Source organism: Panthera onca, chromosome B4, assembly GCF_046562875.1.
Source record: "Panthera onca isolate mPanOnc1 chromosome B4, mPanOnc1 haplotype 2, whole genome shotgun sequence".
Lineage (NCBI taxonomy): Eukaryota > Metazoa > Chordata > Mammalia > Carnivora > Felidae > Panthera > Panthera onca.
In genome coordinates, this window is record NC_138345.1 from 82,188,266 (window position 1) to 82,212,057 (window position 23,792).

The following is a 23,792-nucleotide window of genomic DNA, read 5'->3' on the forward strand; positions in this document are numbered from 1 at the left end:
CTCTGTGCTAACAGCTTGGAGCCTAGAGCCTGCTTCAGATTCTGTCTCCATCTCTCTGCCCCTCCCCTGCTCACACACGGTCTCTCTCAAATATAAAAAGTAAAACAAAAAAAAATTTTTTTTAAAGAATGAATTAGTTATTAGAAAGAGATTTTAATTATCTGAGCAAATGGGTCAGGAAGAAATTCAAAACTTGAAAATGCCAGCAAACATTAAAGAAAGTACAAAATATTTTTAAATGTTTATTTATTTTTGAGAGAGAGAGAGCGTGCACATACTCCTACATGAGCCTCTTGTGCTCATGAGCAGGGGAGGGGCGGAGAGAGGGAGAGAGAGGAGAATCCCACCTGGGTGGCTGAGTTGGTTAAGCATCCAACTCTTGATTTGGGATCATGTCATGATCTCACAGTTTGTAGGACAGAGCCTTGTTTTGGGCTCTTTGATGACAGTGCAGAGCCTTCTTGGGAGACTCTCTCTCTTTCTCTTTCTCTCTCCCCTCCTCTGCTCTCTCTCTCTCTCTCTCTCTCAAAATAAATAAATAAACATAAAAAATTATCTCCAGGTGCCTGGCTGGCTTGGTCGGTAGAGTATGGGACTCTTGATCTCATGGTCATGAGCTTAAGCCTCACCTTGGGCATGGAACCTACTTAAAATAAATACATTAAATAAATAATTATTGCACACTCTTTTTCTGGTTCCTGAAAAACTCATAAAGTAGTGAGAAACTATTCTTGGAAGTCAGTAGAATATGCCTATAAAATCATTTGGGTTGAGACTTTTGGGTAGAAAACTCTTTGATTAATATTCTAATTTCTTGGGGCACCTGGATGGCTCAGTTGGGTAAGCCTTTGACTCTTGGTTTCAGCTCAACCTTGATTTCATGGTTGGGGAGATCAAACCCCACATAGGGCTCTGGGCTGATAGCGCGGAGCCTGCTTGGGATTTTCTCTCCCTCTCTCTCTCTGCCCCTCACGAGCTCACTCTCTCTCTCTCTCTCTCTCTTTCTCTATCTCAAAATAAATAAATAAAGCTTTAAAAAAAGTAAATAACACACCAATTAAGTTAACTGGTATTTTATTTAGAATATTCGCTTTTTTTTCCTTACAATATTTGTATGTATATACATAAGTGAGAGGAACCAATAACATTCATTTCATGCATTTTCATTATCTAGTTTTAGAACCAAGATAACTACTATTGATTGGGTAATATTGTGGTTGTAGCCAGAAATCTTTTTTTAATGTACGTATTAGTTCTAATTGCACATGTGTTTTTGTTTGTTCATTTTTTGCATTAATCACTCTCACAGGGGTTTTATGTAATATGAAACTTACTATACCTTTTACCTCTTCTGTGTATTTATTTCATAAGATCCAGTTCAAAGGAGTCTGTGTGTAAAACCTGAAACTTTCTTCCCTAAAAATAATGAAAAACAAATGCCCATTTTTACTATGTAGTACAGTTTGGTTTTTTTTAGTATTATAAATCCACTATCAGTAAATAAATAGTACTCAAACAATTGGATATACATAAGATGTGGTAAGGCAGGGTGAGATTAGGAAGGAGGGATTACAAAAAGGTATGAAGGAATGTTCCTGGGTGATGGATAAATTCATTATCTTGATTGTGGTTATGGTTATATACATATATATCAAAAGTCATCAAATTGTGGACTTTAAATACACACAGTTTATTGCAAATTGATTATATTTCAATTATACCTCAATAAGTGGGTGGAGAAGTCTTTAAAATTATCAAGATCACAAAACATAAGAAGTAATATTGATTAAATTATACCAAAATTAAAGATGTCTGTTCAATAAACAATATTATTTTTTAATGCTTATTTATTTATTTATTTATGAGAGAGAGAGAGAGAGAGAGAGAAGGAGAGTGCGGGTAGGGGAGGGGCAGAGAGAGAGGGAGACAGAATCTGAAGCAGGTTCCATACTGTCAGGGTAGAGCCTGATGTGGGGCTCAAGCTCACAAACTGTGAGATCATGACCTGAGCTTATGAGATGTTTAATGAACTGAGTCACCCAAGCACCCCATTAAACAATATTATTGACAGAGTTAATGATGAAAGTTGGGAAGAAATATTTGCAATGTTTAAAATTAACAAAGGACTGATATCTGAACTGTACAATAAAGTGATGCAAGTCAATGGAAAAATATGGGAATCCCTATAGAAAAATTGGCAAAGGAAAACAAATAGGCAATTCATAAAAAAGAAAAACCAAAAGTAAGAAAAAAATTGAGAAGATCCTCAAACATATTAATGATTAAAGAAATGCAAGGAGGGGCACCTGGGTGATTGAGCATTTGACTTCGGCTCAGGTCATGATCTTGCAGTTCCTGAGTTCCAGCCCCAAGTCGGGCTCTATGCTGACCGCCCAGAGCCTGTAGTCTGCTTCAGATTCTGTGTCTCCCTCTCTCTGTCTCTTTGCCTCTCTCCCGCTTGTGTTCTGTCTCTCTCACTCTCAAAAATAAATAAACATTAAAAAAAAAAGAAAAAGAAATGCAAGCAGATATTTTAAATTCATGGCATATTGAAAAATTGGAAACTTGAGTAACATTAAATGTTGGCGAGGAAGTTGAGATATAGAAATCCCACCATGGTATGACATTCCAGAGTGTGGAGCTCAATACGCATGAGAAATTATCACAGAACTGAAGGAGAAATGTCCACCTGCACCATCATTTGTGGTAGCAGGAAGCTGAAGGCAATCATGGGAGTAGTGAACAAATAAAGCACAGGGATCCACATAATAGAATATCTTGCACCAGTATTAGGAGCAAAGGACTAGAAGGCCATGTGGTCAAAAAAAGTTTGTTTTATTTTTTAAGATGGCAGATATCACTGCACATTTGTATGCTAATGGGAATGATCTAGCAGAAAATTTGATAATATAAGAGAAAAGGAATAATACAGAAGAAAGGTAAAAAGGAATAGACTGAAGTATAGAACTGAAGGGTGGGGTAGGGGTGAGGGATGCGAATGGCGGAGTGACAGTTGGCTTAAATAGTGGCAAGAATGACTCATTGTAACAAGATGGAAGTCTATGTATATAAAAGAGGAAGGGGGGGTAAATTGACCAGCTTGGTGGTAGAAAGATAACTATGTTTTCTTTTTTTTTTTTTTTAATGTTTTATTGATTTATTTTTGAGAGAGAGAAAAGCCAAGCGGGGAGGAGCAGAAAGAGAGAGGGAGACAGATAATCCGAAACAGGCTCTGAGCTGTCAGCGCAGAGCCCAACTCGAGGTTTAAATTCACCAACCAGGAGATCATGACCTGAGCTGAAATCAAGAGTCAGACACTTAATTGACTGAGCCATCCAGGTGCCCTACTATGTTTTCTTTTGATTACTTTTATTTTCACAGGAAAATAAGAACCCAAATCATAAGCTAAGAGAAAGGAAAAATAAGGGATGCTAGATGCAGAGAGCTTTTGTGAATAAAGCCTCCCTTTCTTCATTTATACAGTGAGGGCAGCACCCAACAGAGATGGCCCCAAAGGTGTCAGCTTTATGCAGCATTCATATCCCCTGATGCTTAGCATGATGTTTCTCTAAGCATAAGAATGTATACCAGCAAACACACCTTGGGATCTAGCTGGAGAGGAGAAAGGTGGGGTCGTTGATAATAGGAATAAATAGCATTCATTGAATGCTTCTTAAAGGACCAGCATGACACTGTAAGTAAGAGTTCTACCCACCTTTTCTCATTAAACCCTAACAACAACCTTACAAATAATACAACTGTTTTACAAAGAACCTAAGGAGTGTTTCCTCCTTCATAACCAGAGTCTTGAACATTAGAATGGTGAGTAACAAAAGGAAAGTCCCCTTAAAGATACTATTAGCTCAGATGCGACTCTAGATCTCAGGGTTGAAAGTTTGAGACCCATGTTGGGTGTAGAAATTACTTAAAAACCTTTTTTTTTTTTTAATGCTATTGGCTCAGTTAGCTAATGGGAACTTGATTCTGAGCAGATGAAGCTCCAATCTCTGTGATAGAAGAAACCTAGGCAAAACCCTAGCTCCCCCTCCTGATCACCTGACCCACTATTACAAGGTGGGTGACCTTGAAGGAGTCACACATTTCCAGTTCTGTAAAATGGAATGATGGATGTTAAGTGAGACATTATCTCAGTTTGAGAAAACTCTTGCAAATGAAATGATATATGTATGTATATGTTAATGTTTCCCTGTTACTATTACTATTATGACTGTTGCGTAAGCGTCCAGGACAAGGCCAACGCCTGAGGGCAAAGGTAAGCCTCCAGCAGAGAATGGGCCCTTTAGGGTGTATATCAATACAGACCACGTTTAAAGAATTTTAGCCGGTAGTCTTGGCTCGGTAGGGGGCGAAATTTTTCTTCATCAAGGCTCCACCGTTCTGAGTCTTAGGCTTGAAACTCTGGAGAAAATAATTAGGCTTCTCTGGGCGAGATCCGGAACGCCAGTCCTAGGGATTTGAAATGCGACGCTGTGTGGAGCCTCATTGCCACCCGTTTGGTACCAGGAGGCGCCCATCGGATCCGTTCTAAGACTGGCCCCTTGACTGGTGCGCCTGACCGACTATGGCCAGGATCTGGGAGCTGGTGCTGGAAGTGCCGGGAATCCGTGCCATTCTTGGACACAGTCCCTAGTGCCCTCTTTGCGTCCACCTTCGCCACACCCCCCTCCTTTCCAGCGCGAGTCCGGGCTTGGAAGGCGTGAGCGCCTGTGGTGGGGACCGTGTTGCCGGTGTGGGTCCGCCGAAGAGTGGCGGGAACTCCGGCCGCCCCGACGGCGCGGTGACTCCAGTGTGGAAGAGGCAGCTGTTCTCCCAGGCGGCCGTGGGGGGCAGCAGAGGGGACCGCGACAGGTGCGGGAGCCCCTCCCGGGGTGGAAGTGAGAAGGCGGGCTTCGGGTCTGTTCCCAGGCTGGAAACCACCCCCGCCCCCCCCCCCCCCCAAATCCCCCGGAGAGGCAGGGCCGGCGCCGGGTCTGGAGGAGGAAGCGGCCGGAGACAGTGCAATTTCACGCGGCCTCTGAGGCTCGGGTTCCTCGGCAGGGTAGATGAATTATGGGGTTTCGACGGGTTTCCGGGGAAACTGAGGTGGCCGGAGCGTGAGGCAAACACCTCCCTCCTCAAAAACACACACAGAAAAAAACATTCACGTTCAGAAAGAAAATCCCGCAAGTGACCCAACCGGCTGGGGGAGTCGAGTGATTTGGTTAATGGGCGAGGCCAACTTTCAGGGGGCGGGTTTTGGAGCGCTCTCCCCACCCCCATCACCTTTCCCCTTTGGAGACATTTGGGGGCGTTTGGAATCTCGCCCCCCCCCCCCTTAGTCCAGCTCCCGAAGAAAAATTAGGGTGAGACCCATGCTCGATGTGCGTGGCCAAGCGGACAAACACTGGGGCGTGGGGCGCGCTCGGGGCGGGCAGCCGGAGGCTCCAGCCAGCTCCACGCCAGCCTCGCGCCGGAGGGGGCGCGGCCGTGACTCACCCCCTCCCCCTGCGCTCCCTCCTTCGCCCTCTCACAGACATACACCCCTCCCCTACTATCCCGCCCCGGACTCTGGCTCCGGCTCCTATTGCAGTTTGCAACCTCCTCTGCCGCCGCTGCTAAGTCGCCGGCGGCTCAGGTGGCTCCGCTTCGATGTCCTAGTCCAGCACCCCCCCACCCCCACCCCGGGCCGGATTCGGCGGGGCTGCCTTCACCCTCTGCTGGAGTCATGAGGGCGAATGGGGCTCTGCAGGTGCTGGGCTTCTTTCTCAGCTTGGCCCGGGGCTCCGAGGTGGGCAACTCGCAGGCAGGTAAGTGGCACGAGGGCACCCGCAGCCTCGGAACCCAGGATCCCGAACCGAGTGCGCCGAATTCTGGAGGGTAGGGGCAGCGGCTGGGGCGGGGCGAGGCTGGGGGTGCCCACCCCGGGTCCGCTGGGACCACCTAGGCGGAGACCGTCAGGCTCGGGTTCTCGGCGTGGTCCCGACGGGGTCGGGATTCCTGAACCACACCCCCCCCCCCCCCCCCACACACACACACACACTCGCTCAGCAGCGCGTCGCCGACCCTCTAATTCGTCTCTCTCGGTGGGGCTGATGCCGAAACAGATCACACTTCTGAGGGTCCCTGTAGGGAGGGGAGCTGGGACCTCGTTCTGTAAACGTGAGATGATGGGTGATTTAGGTCTTGGAGAAAGGGGTGGGGGGATGTCTCAGTTTGTTCCCCAACCGCGTCCCGGGGTTTCAGCACCTCCAGTTTCGTTGTTTTGCCGACAGGGCGGAGCTACGGAAGGGTTGGAGGGGGTTGTTGTTCTCTACTGTTGGAAAAACAAGACAGGCACCTCCTCTTCCGTGAGTTGGCCTGCCCTGGGAAGGGCTGAGAATAACCAAAGAGCTAAGTACAGGTGACATCAGGTGAGAGGCCACGCAGAGGCCGACCTCCCTCTTTTCCTCAGGATAATAGAGTGGCAGGTCCCCGACTTGACCAACCTCGTTTTGTCAAGACCTAGATCAATTCAACTAATATTTATTGAGCAACTACTATGTATAAGGCTCCGGGCCAGGAGCTGTAGGGTCAAAGAGGTCCAATCTGTATTCCTCTTGTTTGTCTTTTTTCTCCCCAACCTGAGACCCAACAGGGCACCTCTCCTAACTTCTGAGCTTCCTGTCCTGGGAGTCCTTCCTAGACCCAGCTTCTCCCCCACCTACATTCTCTTTATTGTCTGACTCTGTCTCTCTTAGAGTCTAACAAGAATCAGATTGCTCTTCTGTTCCTCCTGTCACTCCCATGCCACTGGAGCCCACCCCTTTGGGGTATCTCTGGGATCGTGGACACCTGAGGGTGCTGGTGTTGCTCACGTTGGAGGAATCCTATTGATCTCTTCCCCTCCCCCAGACCTCAGCTTGGGGTTTGGCACAGCCAGGGCCTCTTCCCCAGAGTGGGAGTGGGAGAAACACCTGTGCTTCCCCCACAGTTGCTGGGCCTAAATTTAGACCCTGGGATCTTGAGATGTGAACACTCCCAGCTGGTGAAGGGCGGGGGTGGGGGGGTCTGGGGATTGGAGTGGGAGGGACTGAATAGAATGACTGTATCACTGTCCCATCCAGACCCTTGGAATATTCAATCAGGAACCCAGGAGTCCCACATCCTGGCCACCTTCCCTGAGGGAGACAGGAGGCAGGCATGGTTGGGTCTCTTTACCCTTTATCTGGATCCTGCAGCCTCTGGGCATCCGGCCCTGTCTCAGTCCTTCTATAGCCCCTTTGTCCTGGCTGTGATGGGGGTGGGGGATATTGGAGAGGAGGCCTCTGGTTGAGGAAGGGCTGGAGATTCTTGGTCTGACCCACCCTAGTGCTCTCTACCAAAGGAGTGCCCAAACCCCTCCCTGTGCCCCTGGTCCCTGGGTATTATCCCCTTCCCCCAGCCCTCCTCCCCACTCTGCCTTGTTCCTCCTTAGAGATGTTTTTCATGCTCTCTTCCCGAGGAGGCCCTTTGTTCCCTGTTTGTGTAATATGGACTTTACCCTCAGGGTGGCAGGGAACTGGGACCTCTAACACTGTAGCCTTCCAGACACATAGAGTCTTCACAAACACATAAAGGCAGGTGTGATGGATAGGGCCACCTGAATACTTCCTAATAAAGAAACCCAAGGACAGAACCAGTATGGATTTCTGGGCCAGCAGGGGAGCTGTGTACATGCTTGTGTGTGTCGCAAGTGCACGTACACACACACATCACATACGTACCCCACTTCTCTGTGCAGAAATCTTGACTCCTCCCTTATCTGGGGACAAGGGTTGGCACCTTGACTTGTAAGAGGGGTTGTCCTTCCAGGAAGGGGTTTGGGGTGGGGCTGTTCCCTAAATGACTAACCTTCCTAGTCTCTTTCCTTTCAGCCCAAGGACCCTAGAGTTCCCAGGATCCTCTGGGAGCTCCCAGCCAGTTTACCCCTCTGCTGGGTCTAGCCTACCCCGTTCCCATTGTGGGGAGCGATAGGGAATGGGAGCGCTCAAAAGTCAACTGAGCAGACTAGGGGTGTATCTAGGAGGAGGGGTTGGGACCTCACTAATTTCCCTCCCTCCATTCCCACTCCCGCTTCCTAGGCTGCCTCCTAAACTGCCAGCGCCTCAGGGAAGGGTGGTTGGAACAGGTGGAATCTAACCCCCCCCCACCCTCCCCACAGTCTTTCACTGAGCCAGAGGAAGGAGACAGGGGTAGGGCTTAGGGTCCAAGATTTTCCATAGCCCCTATGTCCTCCATATGTACAAGGTCAAATGAACCCCCAAGACTGGCATGCCTCGTGAGGATTGCCATGTTACAAAACTTTTTAATGAATCTTTTGACAATGGAATTGGGTGGAAGGCTTAGAATCGGGGGAAGCCTCTGCTGTTTCTCTCCAGGCTACTGTGTATTTGTCAGAAAGTGTGATGCTGAGGAGCTGGGGTGTGTTGGGACAGGGGAAGGGAGAAGGGAAGCCAGAATTTAGGAAGGGGGAAGGGGTGCAGGGTAGGCAACCAGCTCCTTATCTTCCAGCTTTAAAGACAAAGCTCACATTGACCCCCTCTCCCCACCAGAGCTCCCCCTTCTAGTGAGGTCACTTGTCTGAGGCCAAGGCTTGAGGGTGGAGGGGGGCGGGTGCTACTGAGGACAGGGTGTCTCGGGACAGGGTGGAGCAGCCCCCTCCTCCTAGATAGAATTGCCTCATTGTGGGCTGGACTGTGGCCCTGGGCACTGCCCCCACCCTCTGCCCCCATCCCACCCTCGGTAGACACAATAGGGGCTGTGTGCTAGCCCCAAAGAGATATTTATTCCAGGACCTAGAGAGAGGCAGGATGAGGGTAGAGAAGTAAGTACCCTGGTTGGAGAGGGGGAAGGGAAAAAAAGTGTAATGAAGTTGTGGTCATTTTCTAACCTCTCTGAGGAGAAAAAAAACCTCCTACATCCTCTTTCATTAACTCCTTAGTACCCAAAGTAGCACCTGAAAGAGGCAAGAGGAGGCCCTGGTGGAAAGGGGAAACCTGTTCACCTTCCTGTTCAGAGAGATAGTGAGGGGATTGTGAGAGAGGAGAGAGTTCAGGCTCTCCGTCCAACATGGGCCTTTGTGTCTGTCTCTGGGGAGGGGGGGTTGGGGGGGTGGGCTTGGAGGCATCTGCCTCTTGATCCTGTTGAATGTTACTGGAGTGGGGCAACCAAAGGAGGGGACCAAAGACCATCTGGGGGGACCGGGCTAAAAACTTGTGTCCAGCTCTCTGCCACTCTCTGCCAGTCTGTCCCGGGACTCTGAATGGGCTGAGCGTGACTGGCGATGCCGAGAACCAGTACCAGACGTTGCACAAGCTCTACGAGAGGTGTGAGGTGGTGATGGGGAACCTTGAGATTGTGCTCACAGGACACAATGCTGATCTCTCCTTCCTGCAGGTTAGAGTGCCTGACTCCCTATCTCAACCTGTTTCCCCCTTAACTCCACCCACAGAAGCCTTCATCCCTTCCTCAGGGCTATCCTCTGCTGGAGTTCAGCATTCCTAAAGCTCCAGAGTTCCTAAGATCCAAACCTGCGTGTTTATGGGGACAACGACTGGCATCTGGGACCTAGGGTCTGCCTCCGTAGCCAGGGATACACGGGAGCTGGCAATGAGAAGCGGGCAGGGGTGGCATAGTGTTCTGCAACAGGGGCTAATGTAGAGAGACCCCTGGGACCGATAGGCACTGGAAAGATCAGGAAGGGACTAAGCAAGGACCCTCCCGGCAAGAGGAGCTCTAAGAAAGAGAGGGTAGGAGACTAGAATTCCCCAGTCACTTCTGCTGCCTGTCTTCCTTTGCAGAAGGGACACGCTAGTGTGACACCAGCTCCTCCCCTACTCCAAAGTAGGAATCGGAAAGAATTTGAGGGGTTAGGGGTTCCTTAATGCTTTGGGGAGGGAGAGGAGATTGAGGCTTTTTGTCCTGTTGTCCCTCCCACTGACATGGTCTCTGTTCCATCACAGTGGATCCGAGAAGTGACCGGCTATGTCCTCGTGGCCATGAATGAGTTCTCTACACTGCCACTACCCAACCTCCGGGTGGTGCGGGGGACCCAGGTCTACGATGGGAAGTTTGCCATCTTTGTCATGTTGAACTATAACACCAACTCTAGCCATGCTCTGCGCCAGCTCCGCTTTACTCAGCTCACCGGTCAGTTCCTGATGATTCCTTCTAGTCTTGCCCCTCAACCAACCTGCAGACAGGTGCCTCCTCGATGGTAACCCGAGACTGCTCACTAAGTGCCCCTTTCATGGGGCCCACCATGTTGAACATTGTAGTCTAAAGGTCCACTACTCCTTAAACCATATAGGGCCCTGATAGGGAGCAAAGGCGTCTGCGGCCCAGGGGGAAGGTCCTTATGTCCCATGGGTCTGGAGTTGGAGCTGGATCTGTTACCCACTCCTCTATCTTTACTTTTATTTTTATTAAACAAATTTTTTTAATGTTTATTCACTTTTGAGAGAAAGAGAGAGAGAGTGAGAGAGAAAGACAGAGGCATGAGCAGGAGAGGGGCAGAGAGAGGGAGACACAGAATCTGAAGCAGGCTCCAGGCTCTGAGCTGTCAGTGCAGAGCCCGACACGGGGCTTGAACTCATGGACTGCGAGATCATGACCTGAGCTGAAGTTGGATGCTTAACCTTAACCGACTGAGCCACCCAAGGGGTCCCCCGCCCCCACTCCTCTATCTTTACCCCCTCATAATTCCCCACAGGCTGGGGAAACATGAGAGTTAGATGCCGCATGGCTACCTTCTACTTCTCCCTGTCCCTGTCAGTTGGAAAACACACAGGTAGGGCGGGGGAAGGAGGTGGCTGAGTCAGGGATCTTCTCTCTTGCTTTCCCTTCCCCTCCCCCACTGGCTAAACCGGATTTGGACAGGTGTCTGAGGAGGCAGAAGTTTTCTTTTGGCCTGGCTCCTCCTCTACATTACAAGGCAAGCCTTTTCTGCAGTTCGGATTTAATTAGACATATTCATCTGTCCCTTCTCCCCTCTTTCTGAGTCTTGGGTGGCCTTTTGGGTTGGTGGGGTGTGTAGGGAAGAGGAGGTCTGCTGCAGCCCTTAAGCCTGTCACTTCTCTTCCCTATCTCAGAGATTCTGTCAGGGGGTGTTTATATTGAGAAGAATGATAAACTTTGTCACATGGACACAATCGACTGGAGGGACATCGTGAGGGACCGAGATGCCGAGATAGTGGTGAAGGACAATGGCAAGAGCTGTGAGTGAACATGATCAAGACTGCTCCCCTGCCCCCACCAAACCAGAGTGACCCCTTTCCCATCATCATTATATCCTTAATTCGAACCCACCTCTCCACTGAAAAAAACACCTCAGGCTCCAGACCCAAGGAGCCTGCGAGGAGGGAGGAGGTCAGTCTCCTAGAATCCAAACCCTAGAAGCAATATGTGAAGAAAAGGAGCAGAAGATCTGTTACTAAGTGAGGAAGCCAGATCTTTGGGCTCCATATCCACATCTTTTTCCATTATAACATTTTCCATTCTCCCTGGAACCTACCCTTGATCAAGATCTGCTGTCCCTGTCCACTCACACATACTCCTGCTGGGTTCAGTTTGCCAAGGAGGAAACAAGTTCCTGGGTTTGGACTGGGGCTGAGCTTGGCAATTGCGCCAGACTCACCCCTTCAGCTGCCCTGTGGGTGGTATGGAGGTGTGGCTCCACCCGTTGTTGACAGGTTCACTTGAGCCCAGCCTTGCTCTGGAAGGGCAAGGAGGGACACTGCCCTGGCTCTTTGCTTCCTGGGACTGGGGTGTCTGTGTGCTGACATCATACCCTGTTGATTCAAGCAAGGCTTTCTTAGCCCTGACAGCCCTTTGTGTTGCTTTCCTTCCCAACCAGGTCCCCCCTGTCATGAGGCCTGCAAGGGGCGCTGCTGGGGTCCTAGACTGGAAGACTGCCAGACATGTGGGTTTTCTCCCTTCTAAAAACTTCAAGTTCATGCACTTTCATATCCCTGCCCACCCCAATCTATGTTAACACTGGGAGTAGGGACAAGCCTAGAGGGCAAGAGAGTGAGCAGTGGTCTCAGAATACAGTCTTTTTTTTTTTTTTAATATTTATTTATTTTTCAGAGAGACAGAGAGACAGAGTGTGAGTGGGGGAGGGGCAGAGAGAGAGGGAGACACAGAATCTGAAGCAGGCTCCAGGCTCTGAGCTGTCCGCACAGAGCCTGACATGGGGCTTGAACTCATGAACCGTGAGATAATGACCTGAGCCAAAGTCAGTCACTTAACCGACTGAGCCACCCAGGTGCCCCTCAGAATACAGTCTTAAGAGCCCTGACAGCCATGCTTTCTCTCTTTCTATAGTGACCAAGACTATCTGTGCCCCTCAGTGTAATGGTCACTGCTTTGGGCCCAACCCCAACCAGTGCTGCCATGATGAGTGTGCAGGGGGCTGCTCAGGCCCTCAGGATACAGACTGCTTTGTATGTACCACCATTTGCCTGCGTTCTGAAATGGGGATGTGGGCTTTGGGAGGAGGTAGGGGTACGTACATAACGTGAGTTTTATGAATCTCCTGTGTTCCTAGGCCTGTCGACTCTTCAATGACAGTGGGGCGTGTGTACGCCAGTGTCCACAGCCTCTTGTTTACAACAAGCTAACTTTCCAGCTGGAACCCAATCCCCACACCAAGTATCAGTATGGTGGAGTTTGTGTAGCCAGCTGTCCCCGTAAGTGTCTAAGGAGAGGAACAATGGTCGTGGAAACTAGATTTTAGACAACATTTGAGGAGGTAAAAGGGATCAAGTTGGGTGGTAAATAGAGGATGTGGGTTGTGATCATCTGACAACCTCCAGTGAATGATCCCTATGCCCTAGTCCCCCATCTGCTTCCCCATGATTTCTAGTAATTGCTCCTAGTTCTGAAACAAAGAGCAAAGGGCCTTTCTAATCCATAGGACAGTGCTTCAGGAGCCTTCGGTGGTAAGTCGGGGCAGATCCAGCAAAGAGCAGGAGGGAGCAAGATTCAGTTGGTGGTTGGCAGTGTTCCTCCCTTGTCACTAATGGTGCCTTCGTCTTTCCTAGATAACTTTGTGGTAGATCAAACTTCTTGTGTCCGGGCCTGTCCTCCTGACAAGATGGAAGTAGATAAAAATGGACTCAAGATGTGTGAACCTTGTGGGGGGCTGTGCCCTAAAGGTGAGTAGGAGATGGCGAGGAGTTGGCAAAAAGACCTCCTTTCCCCAGAGACCAATCAGGCCCCGCCCACTGAGCCTCTGTTGTGTTTGCAGCCTGTGAGGGGACGGGCTCCGGGAGCCGCTTCCAGACTGTGGACTCTAGCAACATTGATGGGTTTGTGAACTGCACCAAGATCCTGGGCAACCTGGACTTTCTTATCACTGGCCTCAATGGGTTAGAGACTCTGCTTTCCTTTTCTAATCCCTCACCCCATCCAGCCCCTCACAGTTCACTACATTTGGTTCAGCACTCCATATATGCAGCTGATTAAGGATATAAGTCATAAAATTTTAAAAGTCACACAGTACCTGACCATGCGTAATTCCGTCTCCCACCCAGGGCTTGAATCCCCTCAGAGACATCCCTAAGCAATCTGATACCATTTAGCTGAGTGGCAAGAGACAAGGACATGGTGTCCTCTTTTTTTTTTTTTTTTTTTTTTTTTTTTTTAAGATTTTAGTTTTAAGTAATCTCTACAACCAACGTGGGGCTCGAACTCACAACCCTAAGATCAAGAGTCTCATGTTCCACCGACTGAGGCAGCCAGGTGCCCCTGCCTGAATCAGTTTTTTTTTTTTTTTATGTTTCTTTCTTTATTTTTGAGAGAGAGAGAGAGGGAGACAAAGAATGCCAAACAGACTCTGCACCCTCAGCGTGAAACTCGACGCTGGGCCCAAACCCATGAACTCGAGATCATGACCTGAGCTAAAATCAAGAGTCTTACACTTAACCAACTGAGCCACCCAGGAACCCCCTAAATCAGTTATTTAACGAGAGTTGCCACATGATGGTTTTCTAATTCCATTAGTCCTTTTACATTTATTTGTTGGCATTTCAGTGTTAGGAAGAGTCTCCCCTTCCCATTTATTTGTTTATTCAATAATACCTATTTCATTCAATTTTTTATAATCTTTTACAGTCATTATTTTGGTGTTCAGTTATCTCTGAACTGGCCAATGGGGGCACTTCCATACCGTTTGGCATAAGATGCTGTAAACTCATGTTATATTTTTCCTGCCCTAGCCCTTTCTCCAAGGAGCCCTGTTCCTTTTCAGTGGAGGATGGTGTTTAGAAACTAAGTTCTGAGCCTAGGCATGCTTGTTGCTACTGGGTTCTACCTCTACCTTGTCAACTGGTTTTTACTATTCTTTCCAGCGACCCCTGGCACAAGATCCCTGCCCTGGACCCTGAGAAGCTCAATGTCTTCCGGACAGTACGGGAGATCACAGGTGAGTGATCTTGTCTGAGAGGAATAGGTAAACCACTGGCACAAATTGCTACGTAACCACTTATAAAATCATGTCCCAAGCAACAGGGGAAGGACCAATAGAACCTGAGAAAGCAAGCGGCAAAGATTTCCCTGCTCACATACTTCTCTCTGGCCCCCCAGGTTACCTGAACATCCAATCCTGGCCTCCCCACATGCACAACTTCAGTGTCTTTTCCAACCTGACAACCATTGGGGGCAGGAGCCTCTACAAGTGAGTAGTAAAGAGTGTGGAGGTAATAGCATCTCCAGGCAATGAACCCTGTTTCATAGGCATCCTTGCGTGAAGTACAAGGTGTTGTGTCATACAGCAGTCCCAAAGGATCTGCCAGTCTGAAGAAGAAAAGGCAAAAGGAAGGGGTGTCCGTCTCAGTGATCTGACTGGCCCAGAGCAAATTTGTTGAATGAACATGAATCCACTGCATGGTCATTTTTCCCCCTTCTCATCCTGTCTCCTTGTTCTCAGCCGGGGCTTCTCTTTGTTGATCATGAAGAACTTGAATATAACATCGTTGGGCCTCCGATCTTTGAAAGAAATCAGTGCCGGGCGTATCTACATAAGCGCCAATAGGCAGCTGTGCTACCACCATTCTCTGAACTGGACCCGGCTGCTGCGGGGGCCTCCAGAAGAGAGACTAGACATCAAGCATAACCGGCCCCGCAGAGACTGCGGTGAGGGACACAACCCCCAGGGTGGTGGGAAGAGGAGGTCAGGGAGGAGAGAGTACAGTGTAAGGACTGTCCGCCCCGGAAGTAGAAGGGATGGGAGTGGAACCAAGGAGAGGGGTATGTCAAGCTGGAGGCGATTATGAGGAAGAGTTCCAAAGAGGGCATGTTAGAGCTCTGACTCCTCCTAACTCACCCTTTCCTTTCCAGTGGCAGAGGGCAAAGTATGTGATCCCCTGTGCTCCTCTGGGGGATGCTGGGGCCCAGGTCCTGGTCAGTGCCTATCCTGTCGAAACTACAGCCGAGGCGGTGTCTGTGTGACCCACTGCAACTTTCTGAATGGGTAATAGTGAGGGGCGAGAGAGTCAAGAAGGGATGGGGGGGGCGGTTGGGACCCCGGGATGGAGCTGTTCAGGTGGCACCTGAAAGCCATTAGATGACTCTGCATATGCTTTGGTGGGAATGAAGAAGGGGACCCTGTGGTTGGGGGGTCAGGAAGTAAAGGTCAGGACTTAGAAGTGACCCCCTCCTTTAACCCTCCATTGCAGGGAGCCTCGTGAGTTTTCCCATGAGGCTGAATGCTTCTCCTGTCACCCGGAGTGCCAACCCATGGAGGGTAGTGCCACATGCAATGGCTCGGTACGGTAGCAACACCAGGATCTCTAAGGGAGAGAGGGCAAGGACAACACTTGAAGGTCCTGGGAATGATATGGCCAAATCCCAAGGCCAACACAGGGAGGCCAGATAACACTAGGGTCTATGGGTGAAGCCTCTTGAATGGCTGGGTTGGTCCTTGCTGGGAGGTATGAAATTGACATTGGCATCCCATCCTTCCCGCCCTTCTCTCTTCCACCCAGGGCTCTGATGCATGTGCTCAGTGTGCCCATTTTCGAGATGGGCCTCACTGTGTGAGCAGCTGCCCCTATGGAGTCCTTGGTGCCAAGGGCCCCATCTACAAGTACCCAGATTCTCAGAATGAATGTCGGCCCTGCCATGAGAACTGCACCCAGGGGTCAGTGATGGGCTGATGTGGGGGGAAGGGGAGAACATAAAACTAGGGGGAAAGTAGAGGGTAAAGGGAGCCGAAAGAAGAAAGGAACTATGACTTAAGAATCACTCTCAGCTGCATAATGAAGGATTGGAGAAAGGGAATCTCAGTAACAGCATACAATTATACCACAGTTTTGAGAACCTGGAATAACCCCAGCTCAGGGGAGTTTCATTCAAGAGAGGGACTCAGGAAGGGTTGGTAAGCTAGAGATGGGGGCCATGTCTTGGGATATGATTTGGGCTCCAGGATGGGACACTATGGTAGGATCTGAAACAGTGTTGTATGTTGAGACTGTCAGAATTGAGCTTCCTATGGGAGTCTCCCAAGCTCCCATTTAAGGAGGTGACTTTGTTCTCCAGGTGTAATGGACCAGAGCTGCAAGACTGTTTAGGCCAAACACCAGCACTGATCAGGTATGATGGGCTTGGAGATTAGGAAGCTGGGGATATTTGGGAGAGAAGCTAGGGAGGCGGCAGTTACCTGCTGGGAAGAGATGACTCTATTCATTTTGACCTTCTATATACACCACTATCACTGGACTCAGAGACGCAAGAATCCAGGCTTCTGGCCTTCCCTTCCGAAAATTAGCTTGTAGTAGCCTCAGGAGGTCCAGATTTAGGCTAACCCTTTCAGTGCTCAAGGACATGTGTATGTGTGAATGTTAATTTCTTGTCCCAGATCTGTACCATAAATGACATTTGTTTTTTTGTTTTGTTTTATTTTGGTTATTGTTGTTTTAAAGGATGTTTATTTATTTATTTATTTATTTATTTATTTAGAGAAAGGGAGAGAGAGAGTGCAAGCAGGGGTAGGGCAGAGAGAGAGAGAGAGAGAGAGAGAGAGAGAGAGAGAGAGAGAATCCAAGCAGGCTCCACACTATCAGTGTGGAGCCTGACACGGGGCTTGAATTCCCTAACTGTGAGATCATGACCTGAGCCAGAATCAAGAGTCTGACATTTAATTGATTGAACCACCCAGGCACCCCGGCACAGGTGATATTTGTAAGGGAGGTGTAGGCCTAGGATAATGCTGGGCTTCTCTATCCCACAGCAAAACCCATCTGGCAATGGGTTTAACAGTGGTAGTAGGATTGGCAGTGGTTTTCCTGATCCTGGGAGGCACTTTTCTCTATTTGCGTGGGCGCCGGATTCAGAATAAGAGAGCTATGAGGCGCTACTTGGAACGGGGTGAGGTAAGTGCCTAGCCTAATCTTGAAAGGTACCCCATACCACCACTCTTTAAGAGCCTCCTTTCCCAGAGATTTGATCCTTTTCTTCAAGGAGGTAGTATGGCCCATTAAAAAGAACTCTGGCCAGAGAAATGGGAGAGATGCATCCTAGTCCTGATTTTGCCATTAATTTGCCACATGATTTTGAAGTTACTTTCCTTCTCTGTGCCTCATTTTATGCACATGTACACGAGAAATAACATTCATCCTTACAGAATGGCTGTAAGGGTGAAAGGGGCTGATGTATGTGGAAATGCTTTGGAAAGCATAGGGAACTGTAAAGAAGTATTCAAGGTGACAGCATTAGCAACTCTTCCCCCTTCCCTCCATCAAAGGGGAAACCCAACCCTCTTAATTGCTGGTCTCATGAACACAAAAAACTTCCTCAGTCCTTAGGGTCTGTTACTCCCCAATAAGCTTGCAACGCTTCTTAAGACTAAAGACAATTCCTCTTCTTGCTCCCACCCCTTTGGGCTTTGTGGCTCTGAGCATCCACCTATAGGGAGAGAGTTGGGAGTGGGGCATGGCAATGGGCTTGAGTATTTTCTTCCCTTCTGCTCCTCAGAGCATAGAACCTCTGGATCCCAGTGAGAAGGCTAACAAAGTCTTGGCCAGAATCTTCAAAGAAACAGAGCTGAGGAAGCTTAAAGTGCTTGGCTCGGGCGTCTTTGGAACTGTGCACAAAGTGAGTGGCCTGCAGAAAGTCTGTGGAGGAGGAGGGGAAAGATCTAGGGTGAAGGAGAGAAAGATTGAGGGAAAGGGCTAGCCTGGGGAGAATGACCTTTGGCTGACTCCTGTCCAAAACTTCTTAGGGAGTGTGGATTCCTGAGGGTGAATCAATCAAGATTCCAGTCTGCATTAAAGTCATTGAGGATAAGAGTGGACGGCAAAGTTTTCAAGATGTGACAGACGTAAGTGAGGGAAGGGTGTTCTGTATGCCACTGGAAAAGAGGTCAATATTAGATACGCTTATGTAAAGGCATGGTCCTGTGTCAGTAAGTACTGTTAACCATACTGATGTCCTTGAATGTTGGGATAGCCCTGATCTGGGTGTACGTATGTAGACCTGTTTGATCCCTGGATAACCCCTCTTGTGTCTCTTAGCACATGCTGGCCATTGGTAGCCTAGACCATGCCCACATTGTACGGCTGCTGGGACTGTGCCCAGGGTCATCTCTGCAGCTTGTCACTCAGTACTTGCCTCTGGGCTCCCTGCTGGATCACGTGAGACAACACCGTGGAGCACTGGGGCCCCAGCTGCTGCTCAACTGGGGAGTACAGATTGCCAAGGTGAGAGGAACCCGGAGGAGTCCTATGACTGAACTGCCTGACTGATGGCTGGCAGGGAGTTGAAATTCGGAGAGGTGCCTTTAGGGTTTGGGATGATTCTGGATCTCAAGGAGCAACTCCCCCAACCTTGAGAATACTTCCTTCCTCTGTAGGGTATGTACTACCTTGAGGAGCATGGTATGGTGCATAGGAACTTGGCTGCCCGAAATGTGCTACTGAAGTCACCCAGTCAGGTTCAGGTGGCAGATTTTGGGGTGGCGGACCTGCTGCCCCCTGACGATAAGCAGCTACTACACAGTGAGGCCAAGGTGAGGTGACACAAAGGGCTGGGTAAGGAGGTGGGGGTGGAGTGAAGCATGGGGACAGGAAGCAGTCAGTGGTCTCCTTCAGAGGCAAAGAAATGCTTCATGGTAAGTTCAAGGAGAGGAACTTGGAGATGCCAGAAGTACGAGTTCAGAAAGCAACAGAGAAAAGAGTGATAGAGAACTTGGGGTTTAGAAGTGCTAAGAAAATTTTTAGAAATCAACTTTTGCCTTCAATTCCCCAGACTCCAATTAAGTGGATGGCCCTCGAGAGTATCCATTTTGGGAAATACACACACCAGAGTGACGTCTGGAGCTATGGTCAGTCCATCTGGATACCCTCCATATCATCACTGGCCCAAATCCCATAGTTGCCTTTTGAGAGACCCCTTAGAATTTCTAGGCCCTTCGGATCCTTGTGTTAGATTAAATTCTGCCTCCCCTTAGTCTTCATGCCATGTCTACTATTTTGCCATCAACTAGTCATGTCTTCCTATACCAGGAGTGACAGTTTGGGAGCTGATGACCTTTGGGGCAGAGCCCTATGCTGGGCTACGACTGGCTGAAGTACCTGACCTGCTAGAGAAGGGGGAGCGATTGGCGCAGCCTCAGATCTGTACCATTGATGTGTACATGGTCATGGTCAAGTGTGAGTTACCTGCTGATCCTAGCCTTTTTTTTTTTTTTTACATGTTTATTTCTTTATTTTGAGAAAGAGTGGGAGTACGAGCAGGGGAGGGGCAGAGAGAGAGGGAAAGAGAGAATCCCAAGCAGGCTCTGTGCTGGCAGCATAGAGCCCGACTCAGGGCTCAGTCTCACGAACCGTGAGACCATGACCTGAGCCAAAATCAAAAGTTGGATGTTCAACCTCCTGAGCCATCCACGCACCCCTGACCCCCCAGCCATTTTCTAACTGACTTCCCTCCCTACTCTACTTCCCTCTTATGGCTCTACTTCTACATCTTACCCCTAGGTTGGATGATTGATGAGAATATTCGCCCAACCTTTAAAGAACTAGCCAATGAGTTTACCAGGATGGCCCGAGACCCACCACGGTATCTGGTCATAAAGGTGAGAAGGAACTAGTTGTTGTCAAGGAGATCTAGAGGAAAGCAGACTTGGCAGGGCAGGAACGAGGATCCACCTTAACAATCACCTGTCCCTACAGAGAGAAAGTGGGCCTGGAATACCCCCTGGGGCAGAACCCCCTGCTCTGACAAACAAGGAACTGGAGGAAGTGGAGCTGGAGCCAGAACTTGAGCTGGACCTGGACTTGGAATCAGAGGAGGATGGCCTGGCAGCCACACTAGGCTCTGCTCTCAGCCTGCCAGTTGGAACACTTAATCGGCCCCGTGGGGTAAGGAACTTCCCAGCGCTTCAAGACTTTCTGCACCCTGAGCCCTCTACGTACCTGCACCCTCATGAACCCCACTGATACCTAGATTAACTACTCAAAGGCCCCCATGGTGAGTAGATTTCTCCCTTAATCAAACCTCTTCTTCACTTTTTTTCATCCTAGAGCCAGAGCCTTTTAAGCCCATCATCTGGCTATATGCCTATGAACCAGGGTAATCTTGGGGAGGCCTGCCAGGTAAGGTCTGTCTCTTTGAGGGGCTACTGCGAGGCTAGGTGGCAGTGTCTTAGGACCCATAGGGGCAGTGTGGGACACTTTAGAAACATTTTAGGGTTTTTTGTTTTGTTTTTTGTGGGTTTTTTTAAGTATTTATTTTTGAGAGAGAGACAGGGTGCGAGCAGGGGAGGGGGAATGGGAGAGAGGGAGACACAGAATTTGAAGCAGGCTCCAGGCTCCAAGGTGTCTGCACAGAGCCCAATGCAGGGCTCAAACCTATGAACTGTGGGATCATGACCTGAGCTGAAGTGGGATGCTTAACTGACTGGGCCACCTAGGCACCCCAAAACCTTTGAGGTTCAATCAGTGTCCTACAAAAAAAGAAGGCTATGAACAACTCAGTCTCCTAAACAAATATCTCTTTCCTTGTCTCTGTGTAAATCTCTGTTTTACTTTCCTCCTTAGGAGTCTTCAGTCTGTGGGGGTGGTGAGCGGTGTCCCCGTCCAGTCTCCCTGCACCCACTGCCACGGGGACGCCTGGCATCAGAGTCTTCAGAAGGCCATGTGACAGGCTCTGAGGCTGAGCTCCAGGAGAAGGTGTCAATGTGTAGGAGCCGGAGCCGGAGCCCACGGCCACGTGGAGACAGTGCCTACCATTCCCAGCGCCACAGCCTGCTCACTCCTGTCACCCCACTCTCCCCACCAGGATTAGAGGAAGAGGATGTCAATGGATATGTCATGCCAGATGCACACCTCAAAGGTGCCTGACTCTTCCTAGGGTTTTCCTCAGATCTTTCTCTAATCTTTTCCCCAGGCTTATCCTAATCCTTTTATCTTCTCTGATCTTTTTTAACTTTATTTTTGAGAGAGAGCGAGGGAGAGAGAGCACTGCTCTTGCAAGCAGGGGAGGGGCAGAGAGAGAGAGAGACAGACAGTCCCAGACAGGCTCCACACTGTCAGCAGAGCCCGATGTGGGGCTGGATCCCATGAACCTGGAGATCATGACCTGAGCCGAAATCAAGAGTTGGATGCTTAACTCACTGAGCCACCCAGGCGCCCCTTGTCTTCTCTGATCCTATCCCTCCCTTTTCATTTTTTCCTAACTTTCCCCCACTTCCCACTGCCTACTACCATGTTCTCCACATACCTAGCCTCTTTTCTCAATCTCCAGGTACTCCCTCCTCCCGGGAGGGCACCCTTTCTTCAGTGGGCCTCAGTTCTGTCCTGGGTACTGAAGAAGAAGATGAAGATGAGGAATATGAATACATGAACCGGAGAAGAAGGCACAGTCCGCCTCGTCCCCCTAGGCCTAGCTCTCTTGAGGAGCTGGGTTATGAGTACATGGATGTGGGATCAGACCTCAGCGCTTCCCTGGGCAGCACACAGAGTTGCCCACTCAACCCTGTGCCAATCATGGCCACTGCTGGCACAACCCCGGATGAGGACTATGAATATATGAATCGGCGACATGGTGGGGGAGCTCCTGGGGGAGATTATGCAGCTATGGGGGCCTGCCCAGCAGCTGAACAAGGGTATGAAGAGATGAGAGCTTTCCAGGGGCCTGGACACCATGCCCCCCATGTCCACTGTGCCCGCCTCAAAACTCTACGTAGTTTAGAAGCCACTGACTCTGCTTTTGATAACCCTGATTACTGGCACAGCAGGCTTTTCCCCAAGGCTAATGCTCAGAGAACATAACCCCTGCTTCCTAAAGTACTCAGGGAGCATTTCATGGCAGCTAGTGCCTCTAGAGGGTACTCGTCTTCTCCCTAGTCCCTCCCTCACAGGTCTCAGCCCCATTTCCCCAGTCCCAGACAATTCCATTCAACCCTTGGAGGCTTTTAAACACTTTGACACAAAATTCTTGTGGTATGTAGCCAGCTGTGCACTTTTCTTCTCTTTCCCATTCCTGGGAAAGGAGGTTTTCCCTATTTTGTGTGCTTTCCTAATCCCATTCCTCAGCTTCCTCAGGGGGACTCCCTGGAGATATGAAGGATTACTCCCATGTCCCTTTTTTTCAGACTCTGACTTGTTGAGATTAGGCTTTAAAGTGTGCTTGTGTTTCCCATCAGACTCCTCAGGACGAGGAAACAGGGGTACCCGGGCAGGGGAAAGTATAATTTATGACTCAGTCCCCTGGAAAGAATGGAAAGCTTCAAATCTTGAGTGAAGAAAGAGATTGGGCATAGATATTACTATTAATTGAGCATTTACAATGCCAGCCATCATCCTAAAGTTTACCTACATTATCTCACCTGATCCTTACAACAGTTCTGTGAGCTAGGGATTATCCCATTTCACAAAAAAAGGAAACTGAGCCTTAAAGAGATTAAGTAAGTGGCAGGTTCAGGATTCGGAATCGTCCAATGCAGGTTTTCTTACTGTAAGATATCAAGGAAAACTGATATAAGTCAGAGTCCTTGTAAGGGGCGTTGTCTTATTTTTGCACTGAATCAAGCCCAACAACCACAGCCTCCTCCTACACCCAGGCTTCTCATCTCAGGAAGTGGGGGTAATGGGGTGGTCAGAAGGAAAAATAACTGGACATTTTTGTGTAAACCATAACCTACATGTGCTGTAAATGATCACTTCTCACCCAAGGGACAGATCATAACGGTCCCAAGAGCCACTTTTAGGGTCTATTCTCATCCAGTAGTGGGAAGTTTCCAGTTGGAATAGAAAGAGGACCCAGCTTCAGGCCTCTGTCCCCTTGGATGGGAAACGGGGTATCTTTTGTATCCGTGAAGTTTTTTGTTTTGTTTTTATACATGCTTGAATAAAAATACCAAAGTTTTTCAGCTTCCCGACTGTCAAATGAAGAAGACATTTAGTGTGTGGGATAGATCATCCCTTTGCTCTTCAGCAATGTATAGCTACCAACCACAGCATGCCGCCTTGTGTCTTCTGACAGTCCTACTACTCTGTCCCTTGCAGCTTTCTCCAGCCCTACTTTTCTGAAGACAAGTATAACACACAGTCCTTTTCATTTAAGACTTTTACTAGAAATCTCTACAGGGCAGCCACTTGGGAATAACAAAAACAAGAAAACCCACGTTTGGGAAAATAAGAAAGCCCGATAGATGTGGTCCCTCAAGAGATGGAACACTAAAACTCCCATATGTTTCAGAACTCTCATTCTCTTGAAAAAGTCTGTATCAACACTTCCCTCAAAGTGTTGCCATCAAAGCCTACTGTTGGAGCAAT

The 23,792-nt window shown here is 49.0% G+C and overlaps 1 protein-coding gene across 1 annotated transcript; it reads left to right on the plus strand.

Moving 5' to 3' along the window:
* Positions 1-5,554: 5,554 nt before the first annotated feature.
* ERBB3 (erb-b2 receptor tyrosine kinase 3) lies at positions 5,555-23,386 on the plus strand. The gene is made up of 28 exons (XM_060657301.3): positions 5,555-5,807; positions 9,263-9,414; positions 9,981-10,167; positions 11,109-11,234; positions 11,873-11,938; positions 12,343-12,461; positions 12,566-12,707; positions 13,062-13,175; positions 13,268-13,388; positions 14,370-14,443; positions 14,605-14,695; positions 14,948-15,153; positions 15,358-15,490; positions 15,696-15,786; positions 16,005-16,159; positions 16,558-16,611; positions 17,249-17,390; positions 17,992-18,111; positions 18,239-18,337; positions 18,531-18,716; positions 18,869-19,024; positions 19,264-19,339; positions 19,521-19,667; positions 19,992-20,089; positions 20,187-20,375; positions 20,538-20,609; positions 21,054-21,348; positions 21,760-23,386. The coding sequence occupies exons 1-28, from the start codon at positions 5,726-5,728 to the stop codon at positions 22,284-22,286; spliced, it is 4,020 nt and encodes a 1,339-aa protein (XP_060513284.1). The 5' UTR covers positions 5,555-5,725; the 3' UTR covers positions 22,287-23,386.
* The last annotated feature ends 406 nt before the right edge of the window (positions 23,387-23,792 follow it).

Bases quoted from the DNA above. Each gene is read 5' to 3' on its own strand.
- ERBB3 (XM_060657301.3), top strand. From the start codon at position 5,726: ATGAGGGCGAATGGGGCTCTGCAGGTGCTGGGCTTCTTTCTCAGCTTG. The intron at 14,696-14,947 runs GTGAGTAGTAAA...CCTTGTTCTCAG, and splicing joins GGGGGCAGGAGCCTCTACAA to CCGGGGCTTCTCTTTGTTGA. The intron at 17,391-17,991 runs GTAAGTGCCTAG...TCTGCTCCTCAG, and splicing joins GCTACTTGGAACGGGGTGAG to AGCATAGAACCTCTGGATCC.